Consider the following 21,541-nt stretch of genomic DNA (forward strand, 5'->3'; position numbering starts at 1 on the left):
GATCTCCATCACTGTCCCCCAGCATCAGCAAACTATTTGTGGAAGCATCTTTGCTTGCTCGAGGTGATAAAGCACCAAGAATTTAGTCCCTTTGTAAGACAACGACACCCATTTACTCTTTTTTTCCCCTTTCTTTATTCGTTTTACCCCCAAGCCCGTCATTGCAGGGGGGTTGATCTGGCTGACCTTTGTGGGTCCCTTCCATCCCTCCTTTCAATCTCACCCCATTACTGAGGGCAGGCCCCTGCTAGCGCCGTGTTTCCCCATGGTAGCGGGATAAGCAGTAAGATCTATCAGAGGAGGGGTGCCTGTGCTGCATCCTCCCTCAGGGCTCCCCAAAACTGCTGACCCACCCGCAGGACCGGTCCGACATCTGCACCCGCTGTTAAAACGGGACAAAACCAACCATCACATCCCATCAACCCTATTACAGCTCCAACAACCCCCTCCATCCACCTCCCAGCGCCGCCGTTCCCACCCAGAGGAGGAGGAAAAGGAACAGGAGAAAGAGGAAATGGAAGAGAAGGAAAAAGAGGAAGAGGAGGAGAAAGAGGAGGAGGAAGAGGAGGGGGAAGAGGAGGGGCGCCCCTGGGGCGGGCCCGCCTTGCGCGGCCGGTGTGCGCATGCGCCGAGGTTTGAACTGAAGGGCGGTTGGCGTCTGGCGCTCACTGAGGTAACTGTGGTGGGGCTCTGGGTATGGCAGTGGGGAGAGCCCCGGAGCGGCCGCTTACCCCGGCAGCGGCCGCTGCCTTTGGGGTTACAGAGCCGGCGTGTCCGAGCCGGGAGAGCCTTGTTGCCTTCCATTCCCTCTGGGCCACGGCGGCTCTGCTGGGGCCTCCGGGAGCAGCCGCTGCGGGAAGCCCGAGGGAGAAGGGTGTCGGCTGGGAGGAGGGGAGAGGATATTCGTGCCCAATATCCGTGTGGAAGAGTCTGGTACTAGAGAGCTGTGCGGTGGTGGGCTCACTGTTGGTAAGAACTGGTGTTACAGCCTGTCTGGTAGTTCTGCTTCAAAGTCTGATGACTTGCTCGAACCCACCAAACCTTTCTGGTAGAAATCCTGCAAGACGAAAGAAAACTAAATAAACCCATAAGATCAGGTGCCAAGGAGTCTGTGAGAAAGCTGTTGCTGTATTCCAGGTATGATATATGTGGGCTGTTGGCTTGCTCTGCTTCCTGAACCACTTAGAGCATGCTCAGGTGGCTCAAGAGGCAACAGGCAAGATTGCAGTGTTTGGAGTCTTATGTAACTCTTGTGTCATGTCGATCTAAGAACGGGATGGTTGCTGTCAGGAGTTTTCGGTGCTCTGAAGCATCTCAGTTATTCTCGGTCACCTTCCTGTGGTAGGAGTTGTGATGTGCTCGGTATTGTCCTTTAATACGGGTGTGTGTGTGTGTGGTAAATATCACCTGAAGTCAGTAGCTGTCATCTGTAAAAGTGAATATCCTGTGTGTGTGCATCATGTGTGCTTCAGAGGAAGTCTTAACATTCCTAGCCAGAGATTTGTTCTTTGTATGCTGCACAGGGAAGTTAGTGACAAACCTATAGGAAAATACGGATGGTACTAATGTCCCAGGAAAGTGAGAGCTGAAGAGGGAGTATGAGTTGAAAATCATCCTGGTTTATTGTGTCAGGAAAGCTTGGAAGCAGAAGTCAGGCTCCGGCAATCCAGGGTCATCCATCATACTAACAAATCTAGGAAGCTGTAGCAAAATGTTGTATTTTGTGGGTAAAAGGTTGATCTCTCCAGCGTACTGAGGGGGAAAATGCTGCTTTTCATGGTTGCATTTCACCCAGGGTGAGGCAGGTCTGCAGTGTTGGTAGCTCTTCTGCTTCACTGGGAAGTTTACCAAAAATACAAGGTTTTCAATCTTGGCTGTTATGTAGAAAGGTTGCAGAAGAATCTAAATTTTGTAAAATAGGGAGGTAAGTGTTGTTATGATCACCTAAAATCTGTACATTGCTTGCATGAAAGTATGACATGTTGACAGTTTATATTGACATACGTAATACATGTAATGAAACTTGGAAGAAACTTGTGGATTGTGTTTTGCTAAGTATCTGATTATGTTAGGTTTTGGGTCAAAACCCTATATGAAACGTTGTATCATTTACAATTGAAAGGGGTTTGTGTTAACTTTTACCTGTGATTTGTTCTCTTCCCTTCTTGAATCAAAGAAAGAACAGAGTTTTGATACGCTGTTGTCTGTGCATCTCCTGAGTATATTGTATGACCTTTTGGGGGTCAGGTGGCTCTAAATGACTTCCTCTGAAGTTATGCTGTTACGTTATGCAGGATCCCTCTAAATGCTGTTCTTTTCTTGCAGGGAATTGGCTCTCTGATGTTCTTCACTTGTTGGAGGTTTATCTATTTTCTTGCTTCTGTGTAATGAAGGATTGGAACCCATGTGACAAATGAGTAAAATTCTTCAATCGCAGTTGGGAGTCTGAAAAGATGCTGCAGAGTTCTAAGTCTCCAAAGGAGCCTCTGCAACAGCACCAGAAAAGACAGTCTAATCTCTCTGCATGGTTAAAAGTGGGGAGTATTGACCCTGAAAAGAGTGTCCAGGATCATCAGTCTCTCAATGACCAGGAAAATGACAGCAAGCAGGAAGAGTCCCTTGAGCCAGCTCTGAGCTACTTTGCAACAGGTAAGAGCAGCTTTCAGGCTAGCTGCCTAAGGTTGAAAAGATAACAATTAAATTCTTAATAACAGCAATAATAATAATCTTTAAAATATCTAATTTTATCTGCTGTTTTCCCTCTGTAATGCTTGAACTTTGTAACATTTCTTTAGTGTCTTAAAAGGATTTTTCCCTTTCTGTTAATATGTAATGAACCCAACCAAAAGCAATAACTGTAGGGACATTTCAAAGAAGTTTTAAATGGTTCATTTTTGATTCAGAAGTTTTCATCCTTGTTTGTCATATTGTGGATTTTTTTTGTTTTTCCTTTTTTTTTCTCTAGTTCAAGACGGCGTCTCATTGAAAAAGAGCAGTGCTCTACAGAGGCACTTGGCTACTGTAGAAAGCATTGCCCTGCAAAGAGGGTTACCCCCTGAGGCATTTAACGTATTGCTAAGCACAGCACTCAGTGGCAAACTTGGTAAATGTTTTTATACTGTTAATGTGTTTTCTGTGTATGTCTCTTAGTTCCCCCCCCCCATCAAATCTGCTAGAGTTAATGTGTTTATGGGGACAGTACGGTTAGGTATTTCAGTATACAATTGATCTTTGAGATGCATCAATATAATTCCTGAGTTCACACTGAAAATAACCTCAGTTCTTGCTCCAGGGGGGTGGTATCCCAAAAATACGATTACTTGTTACAAATATTTATTTAAAAGCTGGTTTCCTTATTCCAGAGTTGCAGGTGTCTGAAAGGCTGAAAGTGTGATGTTGTGTCTGTTCCTTGTAACTGTGTAGCTTTCTTTAACCTGAGATCAAACTAATTGAAAAAACTGACTCGTTGCTTTAGTGAAAATTGCCCAAATTAAAATGCTATCCTAACAGTCAGTTCAGCACTGTGAGGGCAGATCTCATGCTGCTTTCTTAAACATGGCGACCAACATTTATTCTTCTAAATAATGAAATGCTCAGTGAAAAGAAAAACCCTAAACTTTCCCTTCCAACCCAAGAGGAGCATACAGGATTCTTTCTCCATTATGCAAGTAGTGCTGTGCTTTTCTTGATTTAAATTACTGAATTCTCTCTAGAACACTGATCATCTGATGCTTGGCTTACAGTCTTATACTCTTGCTGAGAAATTAGTTGTATTACCAGAAGCTTGTATTACTTTAGGTTGTCTTGCCAAGAGTCTAAAAGCTGTTTCAGTATTAAAATACTCAATATTCTGTTTTCTTTAAGCTGGAAAGAAATATTTCTCATCATTTTGAAGTGTAGGTAAGTCCCTGCTAGATTTGTGTACCCTCTTATTTTAAGCAGTGAAGTGCTGAATAGTCTTATCCAGAGGGAATTTTGAGCCAAGCTGCAGAACCATATTGAGGAATCCTGTTCATAAGTACCATCTTATTCTAAATTGTTTGTTTTCCAGCTGATACAGTGAGTATTCGTTTACTGAAGAGCCTGATTCCAGAGTCAGTAGTACCAGAAACATCTGTGGTTTCAGCTGTATCGTGGCTCTGTGTTAGCAAATGCCCAAGCAACATCCAGGTAACTCATTAAATGTTTACAGTAGTTATTGCTTCTGCACAAGAATGATGAGGACAGATTTTTTTCTTCAGGAAGCAAAAATCCTGAGGTTTTAATGTAGAAGGTCTTATATAAAGACACTGTCCTTTAGGATGATTGGCAGACACTCCCATTGCTGGAACAGCAGTGGGAACAGAGGACACTATATGAGTGGAAATTTGCACAGTTTCTGTGTGAAGATACTGACCCCCACCTTGCTACAGTCTCGTTCAGATAGTTGTACAGAGTGATAAGGTCTCCCTTGAGCCTCCTTTTCTCCAGACTAAACAGCTCCAGTTCCTTCAGCTGCTCCTCAACATGCTTGTGCTGTAGACCCTTCACCAGCTTTGTTACCCTTCTTTTGATGTGCTTCAGCACCTCAATGTCTTCCTTGTAGTGAGGGGCATATTCACAGCTGAGCTGCTTTTTCCATTCTGATTGGCAGTTGATGTTCTTGGCATACATTGCACATTTGAACTAGCCCAGTTCTGTTCATCTGTTCCTAAGCTGTCCTTGACAGTAGCAGCTATCCTTAATGATTTTGTCTCTTAAACTGGCCAATGACTGGTCTGGCTGGTGTTTGGCCATCACTTAATGTAATACAGGCTTTTTTCCTCTGTGCAGGTGCTTTTTTTAAGATGGCTGATCACAGTTTTTGACTTCATTGATCACAAGGAAGACCTTCATGCCCTCTATGGTTTCTTCTTTTTCTTCTTGCAAGAGGAGAAGATGGTAAGGAGAGCTGAAGAATATATGGAATTAACAGAAACCTAAATGTTCATTAGTAGTATTCATGTTAATGTTTTGAATTAGTCTGGAGTAGCTGTTGGTTAGAGACCATTTTCTGATGCCTGGAATTTATTTTGTGGTTTTTCATTTTGCCTTTGAAGATTGCTGGGTGATTTAACTTCAGAACCAGTGAGGTACTGGAGGATTATTTCAGTTTCAATGCTGTGGTTCGGTTGTTTAAAGAATTGCTGTTTTGCATCAGAGTGAGAGTATATTTGGTCTAAATTCTCAAGAGTATCTATGCTGCTGAATCTCTGGGAATGCCTTTGGTGTCACACATCAGCAGGTGAAGTCTCCTGCTTCTGGGGTGAAACTGACTTGCATACCTTGGGCAAAAAGAAAACAACCTTTTAGAGCAATGTTGATTTAAAGTTGAGAAACTCTCAATGCCATTTTACTTAACTGATTTGAAATGTAGCTTAAATGAAAATGAACAATCAGGGCATTTCTCTTACGTGACAACTGTAAAACCCAGGTCCTGGAATATTGAAGTGTTTGGATTCAGTTCACATTAAGATGTGGGTGGTCATGTTAAGCAGCTATTCTTTCAGTTTAGGATGTTTTGTGGTCAGAAAGTTCTGAAGTTATATTGAGTTGTATTTCTTGCAAAGTTTTTAATGGTTTTAGGTGAACATTAGTTTATATTCTTTTCATGGAACTGGATTTAAGTTCTCACTGTTTAAAACAGCATTTTCAGGCACAATGGGCCAATGGGGAAGTGCACCAAAGTTGGTGTGAAAGTGGTTTAAGCCCCTTACAGCCTCAATTATAGAATCTCTAATGAACTATTTTGATTCTAAGGTGCTTTTCTTACTGAAAATGTGATTGTACTTCCACTGCTGACTCCTAAAATATCCAGACCATGTTTCCCATAACAAGATTCAAGCTCACTGAACAGCTTGATTGCTACAGGGACTGCTCATAGTGCAGATAATGTTTCTAAATAAAATTGACATGTGTGACACTTAAAAAACATGCCCTTTCCTAAGGGCAGTAGAGTGTGCTCTGCCCCATGGGGACACAGGGATGACTTGAGGCAGTCAACTCAATAAACTAACATTAGCTTGTGAATCCTTGATGTTGCTTTAGTGTGGTCAGCAGCACCAGCAGGATAGTTCATTGCTACCTTTTCCTTGCAGTGCCCCTTCATCTGCCATGTGCTGTACTTGCTTACCAGGAAGGAGAATGGTGAGTCAATCCAGTTGTATGAGGTGGAATACCATTTTGTTTCCTACTCTCTTTGCTGGCATCAACTTTCCCTCCGATAGAGTTAATACAGTGACCAGACAATATATTGCTTTTTTAGGCAAGAAGTATGAGTGTCAGTGGTAGTTCAGTCTGATATGTGTAGCATTTTCTGAATTGGAAACTATTAGCCTAGGAATAAGACTGGCTCTGCTTCTTTTGCAATGGCTTTATAGAATAAGCAGGGTATTTAGTTTTTGCTTAAATGTCTGATACAATGTTTTAAAAATCCATTATGTTCTTAATTGTATCTCCAGTCAAGCCTTTTCGGGTTAAGAGACTGCTTGACCTCCAAGCAAAAATGGTGAGTTTATTTCAGATCTTGTAGAGTTTGGCCTGTGGTTAATAATGTGGCTTGTAAGACTGATGCCCTTATAGGGTGGAGCAGAGGGGCTTAGTGTCTGAGGACAAGGTTAGACTGGAACTGTATGTTGTAGTCTTTGTAGCATCAGGGATTGTCTGTCTTGCATGTGTCTGCCTAGTTTTCATTTGTGTTTGTAAGCACATGTATAGCTGTGTGCATGTCATTGCATTTTATGCCTATGCGTAGTAAAATCCTTGAAGCAAGAGGTGGCTTCATTTATCTGTTAACATCTTTAATTTTCTAATAAACTTTTTCAAGTGGTATCAAAAATTGCTCAAATATAAGATTGTGGAGGATCTGTGATTTTTGTTAGAAAAAATACATTTTTAAGCAGTTAGATGGCAGAAGATTTTTTCATAGTTTTGATTGTTAAATTCCTTCATATTAGTTATGATTACAGAAGGTTCCTTCTTCAATCCCCTTTCTATGGTATTTCATTGACAGTTTGTGCTCTTCATTTCATATTCAGTTGTTCATCTATGGTCACTTACTGACATTAACTTTAGAAAGCTTTTATTAATCAGTGGTGGGTTTTTGCTTCTAGAACACAGCATGTGGTTTTTTACATTAAAAACATACCCCACATGTTTTTCCTCTTCTGCATTTGGCAGGGAATGAGGTCTCATTTGCAGGCTCTGCTATCACTTTACAAGCTCTTTTGTCCTGAGCTGGTGAGCATAACCCTTCCTGCAAAAACAGAGGTAAGGAGTTAGATTTAGTCTTCTTGGAAGCAATACTTACAACACTGTTTGTACTGAGTTTTCCATTTAAGCTATAGTATGATTTAGTGGTGAAGGTTAAAACCCAAAACCATCCTCAACTGTTTTTTATGGGCACACTATATTAGCTTTTGTGATAAAACCTTTATTACCTGGACTGAAACCAGTATGAATACTTCTGTGATTCTTGTGAAACCAGTATGAATATTTGTGTGATCAGTTAGAATTTACAAACTGATTGCAACTGAAGTGACAGAAAATGAGTTTTATGCAGAAAAGTTGTTGAGTTAATTTGTCCAGTTTTTATTTTCTGTAGTATCTAGATTAATTTGAGAATTTGGTTACTCAGTTCATTCTTCTGCTTGGTGGATATCACTGATGCTGAATTTGGGAAGCCTTCCCAGTAACTTGGTATCAGCATACCTTGGTAATTTTTATTTTAATATATACTTGAGATTTACTGTATGAATTACTGATTTATCTGAATAGGGATTATAAATCTGAAGTGTTAAGAGATCCCTTCTGAAAAGGGGGACATCATTTCAGAAGCATAATTATTGAGCTACAGGCAAAAGGTAATGAAACTAAGGACCACTGCTGCTTGGTCTGTCAAGCAGTGTTGAGTGTATAAACCCGGTGGTGACATTTATCAGAATAGAAACTGATCTTTCTGTCACTTTGTCTTAGTTTGGCTTCTTGCATAGGTATCTGCTTTATGTTTTCAGATTTACTTCAAGGATGCAGAGGGCCCATGGAAAGCAGCGATCAAAACAATAAGGCAAAGAAGGCTGGAAAACTCTCCAGTGCCTCAGCCACTGATTTTAGGCACAGCTCAACCTCGACCACAGAAAAGGGTAGGTTGTGGGCCTAAGGTAGACCTTAGATGGTGCCAAGGAGCTGTTTTCTTTATGAATATTGGCAAATAATGGGAGTCAGGCTTTATTTCAGCGCTGGGAAGGGTGGAGGAGCTATATAGAAATCCACCATTCCCATTATAATGAAAACCTTTCTTGAAAAACAGGGTCTTTATGGAAACACTGCACTTGATTGCATTGGAAACAGTCATTGCTACTCTTTTGTGTTTCTTTTCTAAAGAAATGGAATGCCCAGTTGATGATTCCTGCCAGCAGTACAAACAGAAGTGATTTAGAAGAGGTCAGGGAAAAGAACACTGGTTTGTACAGTACAGATGAGTATTTTCCAGTGGAGCTGCTGCAGACCTTTCCTCAGCTCCTACAGAATATCCACCGTCTAGAGGTGAGTTTCTGGAAGGTCTTGGTGAGGTTACTGAACGTTTTGAAAGGTTATACTTCTAACCCCAGTTTGTATGTGAACAATGTGTGGGCTACCTAATTCTAACAGAGCATCCAGTCCTATGTGGGCTTGACAAATGAGTCCTGGAGATGTTCTTGTTACTGGTAAAAGGATTGGATAGTTCTGGTAAATGAGTTTCTTTGTCAATTTGCCGATATAAATACTGAATAACTCTTCTGTTTGTTTGGGTTTTTTTCTTCATTTCTCTTGCAGTTTCCTTCCCGGATGGGTTCAGTGTTAACAAACCCTTTATTGCTTCACTACATGAATTGCACCAAAGATGAATCTGTTTACCTGAGGCTCCACTATTGGTTGGGCCAGACTCTTCAGGAAGGTAGGAGCTGAATACTACCTTGTATGGTAGGGAGGTGAAGGATGTCTGAGGCTTTTCACCTTTTGTTAATGGTACTTTGCTGTTCATATTTATAGTGATAATCTGATAATCGCATAATGTTAAAACAGCTATTGGATGAGAACCGAATTTTATTTCTGATTGTGCAATTCTTGCTGTGTTCATATTCTCTCCTATTTAGAGTGTACTTGGTGTGTGGTTGAGAATAGCCAAAATGAAGAAGAATTCAGGGACTTCCTGGAAATTCTCTGCAGGGCACAGTGTTTCTTGCATGTAAGTGCCTGCTTTGGGGAAGCAAAGGGTTTCATGATGTCTTCCCTTAAGCTACTTTTGGGACTTACTTATTTCAAGCAGTATCTCTGAGAAGTGACAGTATCTAAGTAATAAAAGGTATTCCTAAGCAAGTCAGTATTCTGAAGATGACCTTGTTTTCTACAGGAAAGGTAGTTTAAGAAGGATATTAAGAATTATAATTTGAATGTCCTGGTGAATTGTATGGCAGGAAGGAGGTATAAGCCTATTTCTTTTTTCAGGGTGAAGTGGGCATGGCAAAGTGCAAGCATATGAGGTTAGTTATTGAATGTTCATCTTCTGCTTTGTAGGAGGGACTCACTCCCTGTGAAGAGTTCCTGTATCGGAACCTTCCTCTCTGGGATGGCTTGTGCTGCCGATCACAGATCCTCAGGCTTGTGAGTTGGATCCCACTCAACAGCATGTATGGTATGTGTGATCCTCTGAGTGAAGCTGGACAGTATCTGATCTTGAAGAATAGAATTTGTCCACAGATGATACACTGTCTTCTCATTTCATTTTCAGATATGAAATCATCTCTCTACGATCCCCTGGCACAGCTCTTCTCCACATCATCCCTTTACTTTAAGGTAATTTAAGTGAATACAGTGGCTGTTGAGTTTTGGTTGTTACTGTATCTGCACTTGTACCAGGTGTAGCAGTCTGAGGGATTGTATAGGGGACTTTTGAGGAGGTCTGTGCCCCAAGGAGGGTAAAGTATGTACTTACAATGTAACTTTTGGGGAAATGTGAGTGCCTTTAAGATATTTTTTCTTTTTTTTTTGACTGGAATTAAGCTCAGGCACTGCAAATAGAAAGAAATTCGGGTACACAAGACAATAGTTGGTTTGCAATTATTTATTGCAGTTTTAACTCAGTATTTGAAATGCACATTCTCCAGGAAAAGCTGTGTAATGCCTATTTCAGTTCAAGGGGATGTGCAGTTACCTCACTGTTCTTTGTGGTCCTGAGAAGCTCTTGGTATCTTTCCTTGCATATATCAGCTCTCCTGGCATTTCTTGTTTAGTATTAGTCACTTTTGTAAGTTGTTATCAACCTGTTCTTGGTTTTGCCTCTTGCAGTGCAGTACTCTTGAAAGCCTGAAAAGGCTGTTGCAGAACTGGCTAAATTGGCAGATGGTTCATGTGGATTCAGCAGCTGACTCCCAAACTTTGTAAGTTTGTCTGAAATAAGTGCAGTGTTCTGTGCATTGTTCACTAGTGTATTTAGCTATATATTCTGACCCTATTACCAGCATAAAGAAAAACTAAAAGGCTAATAATGTTGTACTGTTTCTGCTATATTGTAAGCTACCTTGTCATTGAATCATAGAATTGTTTGGGTTGGAAAGTACCTTAAGATCATTTAGTTCCAAGCCCTCTGCCATGGGCAGGGACACCTCACACTAAACGATGTCACCCAAGGCTCTGTGCACCGTGGCCTTGAACACTGTCAGGAATGGAACATTCACTACTTCTCTGGGCAACCTGTGCCAGTACCTCACCTCCCTAACAGTAAACAACTTCTTCCTCATATCTAACCTGAACTTCCCTGTTTCAATTTGAATCTGTTAGCCATTGTCAATGCTCTTCATTTTCTTTAAAAAGATTTCTATTGACACTGAAGATTGAGATTTCCAGAAGTCAAATCCTTGTAGCACTGACAGCTGGGTCATGTTTGTAGTAACATTGGTAACAATATATTACTGGATATATTGAAGAACAAATTCATGTTGCTGAATGCTTGTGGGGCAGAAGGATCAACTTCAATTTCGTTTTTACTGCCTGCAGAGAGGTGTATATACTCACATTGCATCGTGTTGTTGCTGCAGGAATACAACCTTTTCTGGACTAGTGAACATGGTGGCTGAACTGATCCACTTTGTTGGAATGATCTCTACAGTTGCCTTGCGTTTGGAAAGCAATCATACATTCTTGATGTACTTCATCCTTGACTTCTATGAGACTGTACGTATCCTGTTCATTTCTGGCTTTCAGAATCCCAATACACGCAAAGGATGTTTGCATTTTTTAATCTAGACCATGAAAACATCTTCCTCATAGTTTATAGAACTTTGTGATTAAATACAAGAATATTCCAAATACTTGGTTGATCTACAGGTGATGACTGTTGCTCTTACATCCTTAGGCAGAACTAAATATGCCACTAGAAAGCAGTTGCTCTTAAATCAGAGATGAACTGTGACTTAAGGGAAGAGGACGAAACAATATGGCATAACATGCTCTTTTAGTGCTGATTTATAGAGGAGAACAATGTTCACTTCAATTTCAAACAACATATCCTGAATTAGTGGGTTTTTTCCTCCTTAAAAAATTAAGCTTTCCCCAGTTTGTCTTGGAGACAAGCTAAGAGCATTAAATAGGCTTAAGCCTATTTTCTAGTTTCCTCATGTCCTCTCTCTTACTGCCACGTGACCTCCATGGGTATGTTTGACTCTGAGTAACCATGACAAAACATATGGTATACCTAAGTGGTTGAAGCAGAGACTGAGATATGGACTGATGATATATCTCATATTGAGAAGGAAATGGAGTTGCTTCACCCTGGCCTTCCCTCCTAAGTGAAGTCGCTGGAGCTGGCTGGAATGCAGCATCATATGCTCTTTCACTCTTAAAGCCTTTGGGGTTTGTTAATGGCAGTATTAATCTGCCTCGATTTGCTTTGTTCTTACAGGTGTGTGACATATACCTGAAGTACAATATGCCTTTGTTGATAATGCCTCCTGCTGGAGTCTTCTACCCAGTGCTCCTTGCCATGGATCCTGTCAACTTGAATCAGCTCTGCTACATTATGTACAGGTACTACAAATGGTGTGGGCTGTAGGGACTCCTTGTTTTCTGAGTCTTAGGAAATGAAACTATCATCATCTTGACATCTTTTTTTTCTTACCATGCAAGGCAAAGGTGGAAGTTCCAGCTGTGCTGAGCTTTCATGATACAGGATGCTATAGCTGTAGTTCCCACTTAATTTTTTTTTCCGGTTCATTATCCAAAATAGCAGGATTTTGATGTATTTCCTAGTATTGTTTCCATATCTTTGAAATGTGAAGGAAGGAATTCCTATATTGTTTTGAGAGAATTTATCAGCCAGCTGGAATCGCTAGTAGTAAACAACTTCTCACTCCTGTGCTTTGACCACTAGACTACAGAATTTATAAGGGAAAGCTTACAAGGGCTGAGTAGGAAGCTATTCTGCAGCCTCCAAACTCTTGGGCTTTGGGACTGCCTTGTGCTGCTTTCAGGTGCAAAGACAGCACAGTTTAGCTCTGCAGGACCCCCCAGCATGGCTGCTGCTGTTGGCCTTGTTAGTTCCAATGGCTGCATGTTACAAGAGCAGCCAACTGCTGACAGCTGGCACAGGCCTCTCCATGTGGCCTCTTTCTCTAAGGAGTCTGCAGGGTAATTAACATGACAGGATGGTCTCTGGGAAATAAGAGGAGCCAGTGCTGCTTATAGAGAGCAGCTGTCACGTTGCATTACTTACAGTGCTTCTGTTCCTCTGCTTAGTGAAAGACTCCTTTCTTGAAATCACACTGCATTTCTCTGCTGATTTTAAGGCAATAGTTACGTATTGCCTTTATAAGGTGACCGTCTCGGGGACACTGGTCATGTCTTAATCATTTAAGAGACTAATAACTGTCTCACTGCTCTGCCTGGGAAGGCCAAGTGATAGAGTCCCTTTGAGTTCTTTTTTTTGTGTCTCTCCTTTTTATCAGTAACTTTTGATCCCTCTTGTATAGGAAATAAGCTTTCTTAATATGTTCCTCCAGTTTATCAACGCTGGTAGATAGTAATAACTTACAGGCCCCCAACTTTATTGTTTGTTGTCTTGTTTTTCTCAGGTATCGAGCCAACTTGGTGGCTGCAAAAGAAAATGAGCACAGTGAAAAGGTATTGTGGATAAACTTATGTGCTGGAACAGACCTTAGCAAGGAGTTGGGTTGTTCAGAGGGGAGGTGTTGTGATGACCTTCTTTTAAGGACTGGAGGGGAGCACACAACTGCTTCAAGGATGCTATTTTTTGGTTTATGCTCTTGTCCCTCAGGAAGTACAGCAATTCAGGTTCAGCAGTGAGACATACAAAGAGTACAACCAGTACATAACAGCTATGGTGGGTTGTCTGTGGACATCCAATGCATTCCAGAAGGATACTCATCCTCAGGGTCTTCGTATGGATGATGAGCTGCTGAACGAAACTGGAGTGAAGGAATTAAAAACCAGCTTTAACATTGTCTATCACCCAGCCATGATAGGCTATGCTGTTCAGTTCCTGCAGCAGGTAATGATGGAGACCAATGTTTGGGCCTTTGGCAGCACTGGATGTTGTTTTGACAGTTTCTCTAGAGACATGGCTCAACACAGTATCTGACTTCTGGAGTCACTGGGCTTTCAGAAGCTGCTCTGGCATTCTGTGTGTGTGTGTGTCAGATCAGTGGCACAATTTGAATAGTCTTTGTGTGGTATGAAATCATGAACGTAACAGTTCTAGATGTGAACATGTGCTTATAATTTTGAAGGTAGAACTAATAGCTAAATAAGAAAAGAAATTACTAATTCAGTAAAAGCTTCCCAATAGTGCATGAGGCCCCACGAAATATGCAGTGTGTCCTAAACAGTTGAATGGCAGAAATTCAAGAAACACCTAGTTAAGCTGTATACAGGTGCACATGGGAGAATCTGCAGAGCCAAACTAGCTTTTGCTTGACAGCATTACATGGGTGTCTTAAGTGAGGAGAAATACTCAGCTGCCAGGCCCTCTTCAGCCCATCAGTGTTGAGCACCAGAGGGCACTGCTCACTCGGAGAACACCAGCAATAATCTAAATGTTGTAGATTCTGTCTCCTTGCTCATCTGTGTGTAATGCTTTGAGGGTGGGGTGGCTTTTACACTACACAGAGACAATGGTTAAAGTTAGCTAAATAAATACTTTCTGTTGCTGTCCAGTAATGCTGCAGCAATGGGGCAAGAGGGTCTCGCATTACCTGGTCACTTGTGGAATGTGGTATGATGCTGGAAGCCCAGTCTGAAGCATGATTTAAAAATCTCTAAATATGTTTGCACACCTACAATCCCTGATTTAGGAGGGGACTAACCAGAGGTCCAGCAGCTCTGTACGTACTTTTTAGCTGACTAGATACTGTTTTTATTCCCTCTCCTTAAGGCTTGGCCAGATGATACCACCTTCAACTTCAGCTTAATTAAGGTAAGATTTCTTGTTTTAATGAAGTGAAAGCAGGCAATTTTCAGCTGCTGTGTAGGAGAGGATGAGGTGAGAATATTCACCTGTTCCACAAATGCTCTATAAAAATTTTGAAAGGGGAAAATTCCAGCTGTAGATTTTGGTTCAGTGTCTTACAGGAGAACATCAACATCTGAGAAGTTCTGTATCTGCTCATCTGTGGGTAGTGGATTTCTCCACAAGTCATTGCAGTATCAGGACAACACTGTTGTTCTCTGTAGAACAAGTTCTATTTTTGGTGTAGTTGGAGCAGAGTTTCTGTTATCACCAAACTTAGTATTAAATTTCTGAGATGGATATGTAGCTTTGTTACGGCTTGGACAGGGATCCTCTGCTGAGCGAGTACAGTGGCAGTTTGTTTCATGTCCTGTATCACAGTGCACTTCAAACCTGATTTGGAGGAATTGCCACTAGTGATGGGAAGGGAGGCTTTAATATCCAGGTTAATTCGGTTCCTGTCATCTTCACTGTTGATCCAAAAGACTCTGCTGTTTTTAGAACTGGGATTTAGAAACATCTTCAGAATTAGAAAAGATGATCACAATTTGTCATGTTCAAGCTAAGAATGTGTAATTCATAACTGATAAGTTTGGGCATGTGGAAACAGGATGTGACCCTCTATACTTGTAGACTAGGATGGATATTGTTAAAGTATGGAAGGCAATATTTGCAGACCTTTTCAGAATGGCCTAAGAGATGAAGCTATGTCCTGCATATCTGACTATTCTTTCTGTTTTTATAGGGAAAGAAGTGGAATTGGTATCTGAAATACCTCTATGCAAAAGGTTTAGAGGGCCTGAAGGTCTTTATTGAAAGCAGCATCAGTCGTGTTTCCCAGGCCTCTTACAATAAAGCAGAGAATATGGAAACGTGACCTGGGACTTGCCAGAGCCTTTGTATCATTTGAAACAAGAAAGCGGAGTATAATGGACTCTGTCACTAATTCTTCCTTCCTCAAAAGAGAGAAACAGAGCAATTACCCTTGTCTGCATTTTTGTACTGACATCTATTTTAGGAATGTGAAGACACGAAAGGAATGCTGAGTGTTTGTGGCTGCTGCCTTGGCTCACTAATACTGAACCCCCTCTTGTCCCTGCTGAACTTCTCTGGTCTGAAACTGCTGAGCTCAGATGTTATGTATCATCCAGTTCTCATCCTTATTTTTCTCTGTTGGAGTATCTGCTTTGATGGAGAAACAAACATTTTCCAGCCCAAAGTCACAATGAGCAATGCTGCTTCATTTATAAGTAATGCTGATTCCTGACCTTCTTTGTCTTCCTGAACAGTAGGTAATGAGAAACAATTGAATCAGTCTTTCAGGAATCCCATATATGTTCTGTTTTCCAATTCCCTGTTGCACCATGTACATACCGACTTTAAACAAACTGACCTTCCAGAGCTTCACTTTCAGTATGAAACTTCCAGATAAGACTTTATGTTAAAACTACTTACAAAGTTCTTCTGATGCAACTGGAAAGTTCGGCGCTCAGTTGATGATTTATTGATGACTTCAGCAAAAATGTTGCCACTGGCTCATCATTTTGTGCAAACACAGCTTTCCTTTATGTAGTTTTAGCTCTGTATGTATTGTATATTATCTGTGTACATATAGATGTAATTTATATTCTGTAAAACATTTCCAATGTATTATTTTAAAGAAACTTTGCTACAAAACTTACATTCTCCTGTCATTTCATTGTAACACTGAGTAGAAGCTGGGTGAAGCTGAACTGAGGTCTCAAAATTTGAGTGGACTTTATTTCACTGTTGTAAAACAAGGTTGTAACAACTTGAAAGATGGGTCAGAGTACACTGAATTTTGCACTTTAATCTGTATTCCGGTAATCAGTCCTGAGAGTGACTCTAGAACTGGTAACGTGTTTGGTCTCTCCATCCTCTCATATGTGTATATATATTTATATGTCTCTGTTCATTCCAGAGAATAAGAAAATCTTTCACTGAAGCCCTTGAGAGAGATTTGCAGAGAGATCTGCTTAGACTGAAGTATTGCCCTCTCTCACCCTGCTGTGTTACTCCAGCCTGTGTAGGGGCTCTTTGCTAATTTCTGTTGACAGAAAGGGATCTTCAAAAATCTGGATTATATTTTCTCAACAGAGGAAACATTACAAATTCCCCCATTGCTGTGGTTTAAGATGTATTCCTAATATACAAGCATTTACCTCCTTTAAAGGCTGGTCCTGTTGTTTTGGACCAGCTCAGCTTGTTGGCTGATGACTATTCCACCACCACTGGCTGGCAATTCCTGTCATATGGTTGCCTGTTGTTTGTTAGACTCCTTAAAGGTTTCAGCTAAGAATGCAAGGAGGAGAGCTCTGTAGCTCCACAGTTGGTTTTACAATTTTTATATGAAAATTTATGAGTTTCCATCCTTCACACTATGAAACCTTCAGAAAGGTATTTGAAATGCTGGTACTTATGCAGGAAAGCCTGTGTGTTGCATTCCTTAAGGACAACTCACACCATTGTCTTCAGATGTTGAGTAGACTTGCACTTTCATATCCACTGGGATTCTATACAGGAATAGGGCTTGGAGGGTTTGACAGCCCCTGGTGTGAAGACATGGACCCGGTTACAGACCTGGGTATGGCAAAGGAGCAAATACATAGCATCTCCAAGAATCGTTCCTCAGCAGGAAGACTTTGTGATACTAGGGTGCTGGTTGGAGTTGATGTGGAAGGAGGAGAGCTCTGTAGCATTCCAGTCAGGGTGGAAGGGGCTGCTGGAGGTTTCATTTCAGTTGTAAAAGGTGCCTTGATTCTGAAGAACGTGTGTAAATGTGTTTAAAGGGGCTTGTAGCAGAATCCTTTAGGATGTACTGAATGTTGTGGAGTTAATGGCGTCTGAGATCAGTTTTTCCCTTGAGGGTGGTGTTTAGTTGAGAAAATGGAATCACGTTATGGCAGACTGTTGTTGCAGCATCACAGGTCTTTTGTTATGTCCTGTGTTACAAGTCTTTAAACAAATTCTGTACCACTTTGTCATTCAAGAGCATTGACTGGATGCTCGGAAGTGCAGAAATAAAGTCTCAGGGTAGACGAGTTTCCTGCAATGTCAGCTTTTTGGTCAAGGTGGCTGTTTAAAAGCCTTCCCATGTAGCAATGATGTGCCTGCTGTTACTGGGCACTTGACTTTTAGCCTCTGGACATCTTGGTGGTTTTTGTCTTCTTTCACATCTGGGCATTTATTTTCTTTTCCCTCCAAATACCTGGCTTCAATGCAAGGATGATCCTTTCAGGGAGAAATGAGCTGCTGTATTTAGTTTTCATGTTTTTCCTGCTTGTTCTTTACTATCTAATCCCTGTGGTAAAAATTGTGGACTATTTCCTATTACAGGCATATGCTTCAAGTGTTGGCTGACCACAGCATCTGCTTTGAGGACTAAACCAGAATTAGTCAAGACCCATCTGCTTCCTGGTAGGTGATAAATAGATGATTTACCTCTAGCGTGTGTTTCTGTCTGTTGTGCTGCCTGTATGTATATGCTATGAAACTGCAGCAGGAGCAACTGCTTTGTGGTATTGCTTGATAGGAACAATACAGGGTGAAAAGTTTGAGACTCACGTTCATTTTGTCAATGCATCCCAGAATATTTTAGGTCAGGCCTGCACCTTCCCTCAGGGGGTTGTATCCAATACAATTCACTGGAAAGTAAGTACATGCTTTCGTGTCACTGGGGTCTGTTCTCGAGCGTGTGTTCTCTTTCTAGAGGATGCTCTTTCAAGGTCCAAATTTCTAGTATCCTGATCTTGGGGATGCTGTTTTGTGTCCTGCCTCCCATCAGTAAAAGTTGATAACTTGCTCCAGTTCCTGCCTGGCCTCCCTTCTCAGGAGCCTTCTACATACTTAAAATGTAGGAGTACTGTAACCTTACAAGCAGACCAGGGCAATGGTCACCTCAGCTTAATCCCATTCTGCAGCTTTTCTAGTAGTCTATTTAGATGCTCCTTAAAAAGGAGGCCTTTCCCTTTGGAAAGAAAATCTCTGAGTGGGTATTAGGTAGGATTTCAAAGTGCAGGGTCAGAATCCTGTCTGGGTAAGCAGGAACAACTCCACTCATTCCTAATGGATCTGTGTTGAGTTGTACCAGCTGAACATCTGGTCCATGGGTCACAGGACCAAAGCCATTAACCCCTCCCCTGCCAGACACATTGGCCTGAGCATTATGCATCTGCAAATGGAAGTGCCTTGGGCTAGAGTTAAGCTGAATTCATTTTCTGAAGCTGTATTTGTTTTGTGTTTCTGTTAATTGTGATTTTATTTTGTGGGGAGAGCTTCACTTGTGCGTTTTTACACATCAGGCTGTGTTCCTCTTTCAGACAGAGCTTGCTCTGAAAGAGTTAACAATTTCAACCTGTTTTCAGCTGGAATGAAGAGACTGGTTGCTCTGTGTCCCTGCTTTCTATTCTCTTGTTGGCCTACTTCCCTCTGCTTGCATTTTGCATTCCTAATGCCATGAATAAATCAGGACCCAAGGATTTAGAAGGTGGTACAGCTGTAGCCACTCAGAAAATTGAACCTCTGAGGCTTGTACTGCGGCTCTAACAACTGCCAATATGTGTGCTACTGAGCTCTTCTAATAACATCTCACTGGTACTAAAGTAAAATTCACTTTGCCCTTTTTAGATGGTTAAGGTTTTTGTGCCTCTACCCAGCGTCTCCTCATGTGGCTCCCTTTGTCTTATGGGTAAAGCTCAGTTATAAACCCCAGCTGCTGTGTCAAAGTGGTTTATCACAAATCTTTGCATAGGGGAGAAAAGAGTGAGGGGAAAGTGAGGGATCTGACCTGGCTGAGGGTTCATCTTCTCTAAAGAATCACAGCACAGCCAAGCTCCTGTCTGGCTGCAGCCTGGGATCCTCTGATAACTACTCATTAATAATACATGTTGGACAGCTTCTATATGTAGTGCTATGGCTCCTGAGAGAGTATGTGAGTGAGCTCTTGATGTGCTCTTTAGTCAGAGGATACATCCAGTCTGAGTGAAGAACAACAGGCATCAGTAAGAGGCTTGCTCTGGAGGGTATCTTGAAAGAACAAAGTCTCCAAGTATTTTCTTCCAGGAAAGATGGTTTATGTTGTGCCAAAGGTTTTCCCTCATTATGGAGTTTAGTATAAAAGCCATAATGTGATTTTAGTCTGATGATGGTTTGATTTCATTGAACTTTGCTTTTGACTAGAAGGTCTTTTATGACTTTAGCATATGATGATGTGGTTTTCAGCACAGGATTCCTGAGATCTGTACCTGGCTGTGAGACCTTCCCAAGTTACTCCCAGCTGGCAAGGGAGGTACTGAAGTACATAAATAATGCTCAGTGAAGCATGTGTCTTATGATGCTGCTTCATTTCTCTCAGTTTCCTGTTGTAGGAGTAAAATGTCTGCATAGCAGAAGGTAAGATTAAAAAACCAAACCCAACCTTAATTATTTTGGCATCTAATTTCCATTTTCAGGCTCACCACAGACAGAAACTGACACAGTTGGGCTTTAAAAAAACCTGCAGGTGCCTTACACAGACTCTAAACACTACTTTAACCTTGACAGCATTCAGAGATGTGTAGGCTCAGACATGATCATCCCATTCCACAGCTTAATGAGTGAGCTTGCACCAGGCAAGCTGTGGTACCTGCCAGCAATGTGGCACAAAATGGACTGTTCTAGCCCAGGCTGGGTAATGGCACGTTAAGTCACTGTAATGTGGCTGAGCTTCTGAGCCTCAGGCACTGGATTTATGTGCAAATTGCCACAGATGCACATTTATTCTCTGCCTAAATCATTTGGGCTCTTCCTTTAAAGGATTCAGTGGTAAGCTGCTTGTGTATTTCATATGCAGCTCTATCCCCATGCAGTTTGACTTGCTCTCCTCTAGCATCTGTGCTGCCTGTAAGTCTTGAGTGTGCTCTCTGCAGAGAGAGGCTGCTCGTTGCAGGTTTCCTCCCAACCCTCTAGAGTCTCTAGGCCTGTAACATTCCCATCATGGTTTGCTGTACACGGATCACCAAGCAGTTTCCTTTCTCTTAGGGCACCTCTGTTCTATGTCGGAGTGAATCTTCAGCAGCTCCTGTGTGATTGCTTTCCTGCTCCTTTGTGTGCACAGCCCAGTAAATAAGCAGGGGGATGGAAAGCACATTGTAAATGTGTTGACAGCTTTTGGAGAATAAACAGCCCTGAAAGCCGCCTCTCTGCCTTCTCCCCTGCTGCTTTTGCTTTCTTTTCTATCATTTTCTCTATTTTCTTCTTTTTTTCTCTCTCCCCCCTAAATTCTTATGCACCCTTTTGACACCCACCCCTGTTTCCTTTGGTGCTCACTGCTCTCTCCCCTGTAGTCCTCATTTCTCACCAGGGTGCTGTTTCAATCCCTATGCAGGAACAAATGAAAAGGGGGATTCATCCTGTTTCTGAGTGTGTCTGTTTGTATGTGTTCTCTCCCCATTCTTCTCTCTCACCCCAGGTCCATGCTTTCAGTGAGTGTCCTGCTGTTTTCCTAAATGCTTTCAGCAGGATAGAGTGTGCAGGGGGTATTTCTGTGCTTACAGATGCTAGCAAAGGAGGTGTTGTTATTTATTTGGCATCAGGATGATACAATATCTGAGCAACTGTTAGATTCTGCTCAGGCTGTAAATGAGTCCCTAATTCTAGTTTTACTCCTTCTTGTTGAAAAAAGGCTTTTTGTGCTTTGCTTACAAACGTGCTTGCTTATCTAATACATTGGAATTGATGGGCAGGTCTGTCCCTTTGTGTGAGATCTCTTCCTTCTGGCTTTTCCTTCACAGCATAACCACTGAGACCAGCGATCCTGCATCAAAACTGAGTAACTGTGGTTTTGGTATGGATGGCTGTGTGAGAACTCAGTCTCACCTGCTACTTCAATCAGGACAAGACCCAGATGATGGAGCCCTGTGTTTTAGGGAAACATAGATTCTCAGGTTCTTGGGGAGAAATGGGATTTCCTCAAGCTGTAAAGAATCTTAGCCTGGCTCAAAAGCCTTTCACCAAACCCTTCTG

The 21,541-nt window shown here is 41.7% G+C and overlaps 1 protein-coding gene across 1 annotated transcript; it reads left to right on the forward strand.

The window, feature by feature from the left end:
• The first annotated feature begins 617 nt into the window (after window positions 1–617).
• Window positions 618–16,195, forward strand: CENPI (centromere protein I). The gene is made up of 21 exons (XM_031050918.2): window positions 618–673; window positions 2,326–2,649; window positions 2,966–3,103; window positions 4,052–4,170; window positions 4,813–4,920; window positions 6,117–6,165; window positions 6,480–6,526; window positions 7,198–7,287; window positions 8,031–8,159; window positions 8,401–8,562; window positions 8,833–8,953; window positions 9,153–9,244; window positions 9,574–9,691; window positions 9,788–9,852; window positions 10,345–10,436; window positions 11,094–11,229; window positions 11,957–12,081; window positions 13,125–13,173; window positions 13,328–13,561; window positions 14,444–14,485; window positions 15,264–16,195. Exons 2-21 carry the CDS (start codon window positions 2,454–2,456, stop codon window positions 15,393–15,395), a joined length of 2,244 nt encoding a protein of 747 aa, XP_030906778.2. The 5' UTR covers window positions 618–673; window positions 2,326–2,453; the 3' UTR covers window positions 15,396–16,195.
• The last annotated feature ends 5,346 nt before the right edge of the window (window positions 16,196–21,541 follow it).

The sequence above is a fragment of the Melopsittacus undulatus genome, chromosome 6 (assembly GCF_012275295.1).
Source record: "Melopsittacus undulatus isolate bMelUnd1 chromosome 6, bMelUnd1.mat.Z, whole genome shotgun sequence".
In the NCBI taxonomy this organism is placed as follows: Eukaryota; Metazoa; Chordata; class Aves; order Psittaciformes; family Psittaculidae; genus Melopsittacus; species Melopsittacus undulatus.

Excerpts from the sequence above, each read along its gene's own strand:
- CENPI (XM_031050918.2), top strand. The coding sequence starts at position 2,454 with ATGCTGCAGAGTTCTAAGTCTCCAAAGGAGCCTCTGCAACAGCACCAG. Across the intron at positions 2,650-2,965 it reads TCTGAGCTACTTTGCAACAG|TTCAAGACGGCGTCTCATTG; the intron begins GTAAGAGCAGCT and ends TTTTTTCTCTAG. Across the intron at positions 8,563-8,832 it reads AGAATATCCACCGTCTAGAG|TTTCCTTCCCGGATGGGTTC; the intron begins GTGAGTTTCTGG and ends TTTCTCTTGCAG.